The 7,518-nt window shown below is 43.6% G+C and overlaps 1 protein-coding gene across 6 annotated transcripts; it reads right to left on the bottom strand.

Annotated features, from left to right (window-relative positions):
- Window positions 1–3,046: 3,046 nt before the first annotated feature.
- Window positions 3,047–6,174, bottom strand: LOC134202950 (transcription factor grauzone-like). Of its 6 annotated transcripts, XM_062677949.1 has the most exons (6): window positions 6,078–6,111; window positions 5,543–5,579; window positions 5,326–5,466; window positions 5,101–5,217; window positions 3,344–5,038; window positions 3,048–3,269 (listed from the first exon to the last, which is right to left on the bottom strand). In XM_062677949.1, exons 4-6 carry the CDS (start codon window positions 5,209–5,211, stop codon window positions 3,087–3,089), a joined length of 1,989 nt encoding a protein of 662 aa, XP_062533933.1. In that variant the 5' UTR covers window positions 5,212–5,217; window positions 5,326–5,466; window positions 5,543–5,579; window positions 6,078–6,111; the 3' UTR covers window positions 3,048–3,086. The 6 variants fall into 6 exon arrangements, with proteins under 6 accessions (XP_062533930.1, XP_062533933.1, XP_062533931.1 ...); XM_062677946.1 differs by lacking the exons at window positions 5,543–5,579; window positions 6,078–6,111 and adding an exon at window positions 5,906–5,987 and having other exon boundaries at window positions 3,047–3,269; window positions 5,363–5,466; XM_062677947.1 differs by having other exon boundaries at window positions 5,101–5,466.
- Between the last annotated feature and the right edge of the window lie 1,344 nt (window positions 6,175–7,518).

The raw sequence follows: 7,518 nt of genomic DNA, 5'->3' as shown, positions 1-7,518 counted from the left end.
TGCGGTTCTAACCAATCGCCCATTATACGAACTCGAGCTCACGTCGATAAACCTGCCCAAACTCACGCGCTCCCTAGCCCTGGTTTAAAACCAACCTGGTCTTAGGACAGCTCTCATCAACACCTGCGGACTACACGTGCACAGAAGCCGGCATTGTGCTCTTCCGCTAGCAGGTGACCGCAGCCCTCAGCTCCAAATTTGTAGGCTACTTGGAAAAACCAAGGCCTTCGATGACCCTGCTACCTCCTCGACAGGGAAAATCAAGACTTCCAACAGACAACCCAACAGCAGCTACCGAAAATCGCCGAAGTCCACCGCCTTGGCCCAAGGAACTGATCGTACAAACCCCCGAGGCTCCACATGTCGCTGAAGACACAATTGCACAAAGCACTTAACAAGCAGCAAGTGCAACACTTTCAACACGGTCGGTTGAAAGGTCACTGCCATGGTGGGAATTGGGACTGACTCCAGCAACAACCCATTCGCTTCCTACTCGGCGGAAGCTGCAGCAGTCTTCCAGGCTGTGTCTCTGCCGAGAAAGGGGCGGTACCCCGTTTGGCATAATGCCATATGGCATAATGCCGTTTGGCATAACGCCGTTTGGCATAATGGCCATTTGGCATAAGGGCCGTTTGGCATAATGGCCATTTGGCATAATATATATGCGGTGTCAAATTGAAGGCCATTTGGCATAAAGGCCGTTTGGCATAATTTGTATGCGGTGTCAAAATGAGGGCCGTTTGGCATAAAGGCCATTTGGCATAATTTATATACGGTTCCAAATTATTTGCCGTTTGCAACAATTCATATGCAATAAAGAAGGGTAAATTACAGAAAAAGTGAATGAAAGTTTTCCTATCAAGGCTTTCAAGAAATGGTCAGTTCATAAATTCCATTGAAATAAACAAAGAACAGGTCGCGTTTCAAAGAAGGGTAAATTATAAGAAATTAAAATGATAAGGTGTTGAAGTGAATAATCTTCAGCGGGATATACAGTGAACCCTTCAAGAGACGATGTTCTGACTCGATAACGAGTCATGGAAGCAAGTTATGCCATATTATAAAATATGTTATGGATTACTGCGATGGTCCCTTGAAAAACCCTAGCAGCACATGTTTCACATAGGTTACTGCAATTCATCTGTGACCAGATTTGGTCACAAACAAGTTGCTGCAACCATTTTTGCCTGACTTTTGTTGCTCGGGAAGCTTTTTAAGGATTTTATATTCCACTTCTCGATATTTCCATGAGCCGATGGTCCCTTTATTATCGACTCATGGAGGTTTGACTGTCTCAACAATTTTATGGTGTACTGTTTCGTGATGCACGTGTTTGCCTGTTATAAAGCAAAATGTGTTATTTTGCCTTCTATAACTGCTCGCATTTGCCCGGTATAAGGCCAAATATGTTATTTTGCCTTCTTTGAATACTCGAATTTGCTCGGGTATTGGCAGCAAAACGATTCACTGCAAAATAATTCTAGCTGCGGAATGATACAAAACGCAGAATGGAATATTGGGCAATGGTAATGATCGCGATGTGGTACATCAAGAAATGGATTACCGCGGAATGTTGTATATCGCAAATTGTCGTATAATTTTTAGAGCCTTAAAGTCTACTTAGCATCATCGGAGTAATTCACCTCCGATGATGCTAAGTAGATTTCTGGGCAATTAATTTGGAACAGTATGTAAATTATGCCAAATGGCTTTTATGCCAAACGGCCCTCAATTTGACACCGCATACAAATTATGCCAAATGGCTATTATGCCAAACGGCCCTTATGCCAAATGACCATTATGCCAAACGGCCCTCAATTTGACACCGCATACAAATTATGCCAAATGGCCATTATGCCGAACGGCCAGTATGCCAAATGACCATTATGCCAAACGGCGTTTTGCCAAACGGCATTATGCCATATGGCATTATGCCAAACGGGATACCGCCTTCATCCAAGCTACTCAGGAAGTTCTAAATGATGACGTCACTCTGATGAGGGTTCCCGGCCATGCTGGCATCCGGGGAAACGAAAGCGCCGACATCCTGGCCAATATCGGCCGAACAACAAGCTCCTTCCTCTACCGCAGTGTTTCGGTTGACAACGCCAAATTGTGGGTGAAGAACTAAATTAACATAGCATGGGCAAATGATTGGAGAAGGCAGTGACACATCTGCCGAATGGCAAAAAACTTCGTTCCCATGAGAGGACCTACCGAACTGCCGTGAGCAGGTTGTACTGTCGCGCCTACGCACAGGACACACCAACCTGACTCACTACCTAGGTTCTAAAGAGTATCACCGCAAATGCTCATTTTGTCGTTACCAGATAACCATCTGCCACATAGTTAATGAATGCAAACTTTATGAAGAAACCAGAAAAGCGAACAGCCACAGACAACGCAGCCACAGCCCTGATGAATGGTGTCGTCAACCAGCGGCTGTTCTCTGTTTTGTAACTCTTCCAAGTGGTATCGGTCCACGTCACGTAGTCCAAAGTAAACATGTTCTTCCATCTTCAAGAACTAATCACTAATCAAGCCTGTCTTTAAGAAGAACGGGAGATGGATTGTTACAACCTCAAGACGGTGTTTCGATAAAAAACGAAGTACAACCAAACGCCGAAGGTGGAAAACAGCAAACCGAAAGTTCCGCTCAACAGCGTGTCTCATCAATGCCAAGATAGGTCTGGTAAGTTGGAGGTTCGTGATGACTACGCGAAATGGGCGTTTGGATGGCAGATGGTAATAATCAAGAAGGGAACCTGGCCATCGGTTAATTTTTCGAGTGATCATTCGGGATTTGGGCGATCAAGCTTAATCGATGATGTGCTTGAGAATCGAAACAAATATTCTTGTCTTCGAGTTCCAAACTCTTCAGCTTCCGATGCTTCCTGTTGTCCTGAAAGACCGTCCGGTGGCTTGTTAAAGATTTTTTGACTGTTTGAGCATTCTTCCAGACCAGCGAGACGTTTTGAAAGCCCAAGATAGTCCAATTGAAAGAATCTTCATAACATCAATCGCCAAAGAAAATATTTAAAATTATGTTATACATACGTCCCACGCATTTGATTTTTTTTGCCACCCTACGATTGAACGGTTGTTCCAGACAGTGCCAGCTTGGCCGCCTTTTTCCTCAGCTTGTCCTCGAGCCACTGCTGCGGATGCATTTTCTTACGATGCGAAGCCTTGTTGGCATTCGAGTTGAACGTTCGATCGCAAAAGTCGCAACTGTACAGAGTGACTCCTGTGTGCGATGCCATATGTTCCTGAAAATGGTCTTAATTATATGTATTTGATTTTTATACAACCATGTGGTTGTTTGCAAAACGAGTCTACCTACCTTCAGTGTGATTTCTTTCTTGAAGCCTTTGTCACACACCGAGCACATAAAGTCACCCGTCTCGTGGTTCTTCATATGGTACCGATAGGTGATTGCATTTTTACATTCCGTGCCGCAAATCTCACACGTTTGGGTTCCCGAGTGTAGCCGCATATGCTGGGACAGCTTGCCCGTCCAGGCGTTGCAAACCGAACACTGCACTCGAGGTTTCTGCGGTTTCTTCTTTGGCGTTTCGCTGTGGGTTTCAAGATGTGACCGATACGAAGTGTAGATGCTGAAAGTTCTGGCACAGACATGGCAGACGTAATTCAGCTCCTTTGTATGGATGGACTTGTGATGCTGCTTTAGGAGAGCTTCGCAGATGAATTTCTTGTCGCAAATGTCACACGACCACTTGCGATTGTGATAGCGCTCGTGAATTCTTAGAAATTTCTGATGCGTAAACATTTTAGGGCAAATGCTACATTTGAGCGTTTTTGTTTCTTCCGGTGCGTGGTTACTATCCATGTGGCGCTTGAGGGACTCAGTGTGGGGTAAATTCCTGTGACAAATCTTACACTGAAAGCTGGTCGGATCTAAATGAAAAAGAACGTGATCGATGAGTCGTGGCTTCTTATTGAATCTTAAACCGCAACAAAAAACATACGCGAGTTTAGAATGTTCAGTCGACGAATGCCGTTGCAAACTCCCAAATGAGTCACATTTCTTCTGACACGAATCGCACTCTAGGTTTATGTTTTCTGCGATAATCTTCTCATTGTCCACAACCCGCGTTCGACGCTTTACATTAGAGCCTTCATCGTGGAGCTTTTCATGTCGCGCTAGGCCTTTACTGGTAGAGAATTTCTTGCCGCATTCTCCACAATCGTATATTTTTGCATCCTCAGGTGTGTGTACCTGTTGTATGTGTCTGCGCAGCGCTTGCCGGCTGGGACATGCTCTCGAGCAATGTGAGCATTTGAACCGATCAGGATTCAAATGGAACCGAATATGTTCCTCAAATCGAAAGCGGTTTGATATATTACGATTACAGCACGATACATTTGCTTGCTTTTTGTGTTCTGCCATTGAATGATCCTGTAGCTCTTTGAAGGTTGTATGCCGTTCCGAGCAAGTATCGCAATCAAGCGACAAATGTTTGGATACATATTCTTGAATTTCCTGCAATTCTTCTCTCGTTGCCCTAGTACGCTTTTTTGTACGTTTTTCAATTGCACCTTCTTCGTTCATTTCAGAACTATCACTTCCTTCTGAATCTGAATTTTCGGAATATGAATGTTCGTAATCTTCATCACCATCATTTGAGTCTTCATTATCAATTTCAGATTTGACTGCGCTATCGTCGTCGATTGATTCCTCTTGGTCCGAAGCACTAGCTTCTTGAATCAGTTCCATCTTCTGCAATCGTGTACGTTTTCCGATTTCTCCAATACCATCTGGTGGAATATTTCTCTTCTTTTTACCAGCATCTTCAACAGTACAAGGAATTTCTCCTTTGATTGCACATGATTCCAAAACATCTTCCGCTTCCATGTATTCATCTGTGGTGCCAACTTCCTGTTTAATCTCCATCAGCTGTACGTGCGGGTACAGCTGATGTGCGTGTAGTTCCTCCACTTCGCAGTAAAATCGATGGAATTCTTCAATTTTGACCCAACAGCTACGGCAAATGACGCTCTGAAGGTATTGATGTTCCTAAAAGATGAACGATGTGTACATTAATTCTGGTTCTAACAATTCTGATCGATATTACTTACGCCGAACCAGAAATGCTTGCATAACGCATTCTGCACATGCTTGTTCTTGCTAACCGTGAGTGGCTCATCGCCACAATCAATGGCCTTGGCACAGGTGAGACAGCCAGACATTGTAATCTGTGAAACGGAGCCAAATTTACTTCACAATTGGTTGATTCAACCAATAAGTAGGAACTTCAACTCCTTCTTACTGCGCATCTATGTTTTATCTGTCTTATGCTTTACCAAACATTTACTTCTGTAATACCGAAACGCTTTATACCAGGTTTCTACAACTGAGACTACCAAGTTGCAAGCAGCGAGATTCGAGGAATCTAAACCACCGATGCCTGACTGCAGCAGAACAAACAGTGGAGAATTTGCAAACTGAAATAAGGAAAATATTGCAATAAAACATCAATTTCATCCAGTATAAGATACCAGTGAAACTTCTTTTTATTACCTACTTTATTTGATAGGATGTCAGATGAAGAACCGGACTGAAACAGTTTGATTAAAACCTTAAGTTTGGTATGTAGGGGGAATGACGGCTTTGGCAGGTTTTGTTCTATTATTGTCAGGGGGGTTTTTTATGACTGATTATGCTCAAATTTGGCATAAACATTCTTTGCATATCAAAGAATATTGTGGCCAAATTTCATAAAATTTGGTCGACAAAAACCCCCCTGCCAATAATAGAACAGAACCTGCCAAAGCCGTCTTCTCCCCTATATTCAAGAAAAGTGTGACAAACTCGTAAAATGCTTTATATTGATCTGAATTCGGCTGATTTAGATTTTCTCTTATCATAATTTTCCTTACTTACAATCTGAATTATCAGGAATGAACAATATCATCACTGCTGATGAAAGGATTGCTATCAAACCGAACAGAACTCAGTCAATATGCCTAACTATGAAGCAATTTAACGGTAGAATGATGACGATTAGTTATCGGAACACTAACAGTTTTAACATTTTCAAATTTCATAGACTTACCTCACATAAATTCAAGGTTTTAAACTGAACATCGAGTGCTAAAACAATCTATACATGAAACTGATGCAATGACTGTCACGGTAAAAAAGGTAAAAAACGTAAACACGTCAAGTGATGCCAGCTGTAATTGTTATCGGTTAGGATGTTTCCAAAGGATTTTTGGGATTTATGCACGCAAAAAAATGTTGCAGTCGAAACTACCATTCCGAGGGTTAATTTAAGAATACGCACCGACGATTTTCAGCAGACAACAAACCTGTTTGATTTTACCATGCGCGCAGTAAAAATCAACTGTGGTCCTGGTGGAATGTTGTTGCATGAACTGAATCAGTGGTGAATTTGTTCGAATGCATGGTTAATTTAGCTTAAAATTTGTGGTTGTTTTAAAAACATGGCGTAGTCTACAAAATAGTAATCGTTACCATGGAATTTTTTTCTGTGTGCGATTATAGCGATAGGGTAACTGTACCAGTTTTGGCAATTGTTCCTAATAACTCCGAAAATAGAGGAATTTGAAATCCTACCGACTAACTTATGCTTCCTGTGGTTTTTGTGGAGACGCAGAGGTAAACACGGTTAGCAATCATAGATATGTGTAGTCACCAAAGCCAAGCTAAGCTGGCAAGGACTGTCCAAAAGCTTGACGACCCCTCCGAAAGCCACCAAGCCTTGATGGTGTTACCTGGGACACTAATGGGCCAAACACAATGGATACGTTTGCGTGCGTTTTGAGTTTTCCCATGGGAAATCTGTCAAAACGCACGCAAACGTATTCATTGTGTTTGGCCCATAATAGACCTGACGGACCTGACACGACGGCCCTCGGCACGGCAAATGCCGGGTAAAGCGTACCATTGGTACTTCGCGTACCTGAAGGAATAAAATAGACCCCATCTCGCGGTCCTTAGCCTCTTACCCAGCAACTCCTATCCCTACCTCCCCGCGGTGCTGGCCGGGATACGAGCAACCTTAGGGAAGATCGGGTAACCAACCCCGGTGGGAACTATGGTCGTATGCTGACAGGGAAGGGGGGGTTTGCTCCTCTCCGGAGGTGCAAATCTTATTGAGCGTCTGTTCTCCATGTCAGGATCGGCTCACAACAACGTCTGTTCTCCATGTTAGGGGCGGCTGATCATCGTCCGAGTGGCAGTGAGGGACTCTAAGTGAAACTGTGCACCATGGTCCACCGGAAATAAGGAGGAATGGTCCTCCGGAAATTTAGGGGGTTTGGTGTCAGGCCCTGCAAGCCAGCCTTTAAAAAATCATAAGCAACGAACAATCAACAAGAGAGTACGGACCGGAACCATTGGCGAAGACCACTGCGACGAAAAGGGACTAGCGATTGGAAACTCGGTTCGTGGAACTGCAAATCTCTCAACTTCATCGGGAGCACACGCATACTCGCCCATGTGCTCAAGGACCGTGGATTCGGCATCGCAGC

Source organism: Armigeres subalbatus, unplaced genomic scaffold (genome assembly GCF_024139115.2).
Source record: "Armigeres subalbatus isolate Guangzhou_Male unplaced genomic scaffold, GZ_Asu_2 Contig1541, whole genome shotgun sequence".
Lineage (NCBI taxonomy): Eukaryota > Metazoa > Arthropoda > Insecta > Diptera > Culicidae > Armigeres > Armigeres subalbatus.
The sequence above is the reverse complement of the archived record's forward strand: the minus strand, read 5'-3'. Positions and strand labels throughout refer to the sequence as shown.

Coding starts and splice junctions, on each gene's coding strand:
- LOC134202950 (XM_062677946.1), bottom strand. CDS start 5,936: ATGATATTGTTCATTCCTGATAATTCAGATT. Junction 5,039..5,100: donor GCAAGCATTTCTGGTTCGGC/GTAAGTAATATC, acceptor TTCATCTTTTAG/GAACATCAATACCTTCAGAG. Junction 3,270..3,343: donor AGAAAGAAATCACACTGAAG/GTAGGTAGACTC, acceptor GACCATTTTCAG/GAACATATGGCATCGCACAC.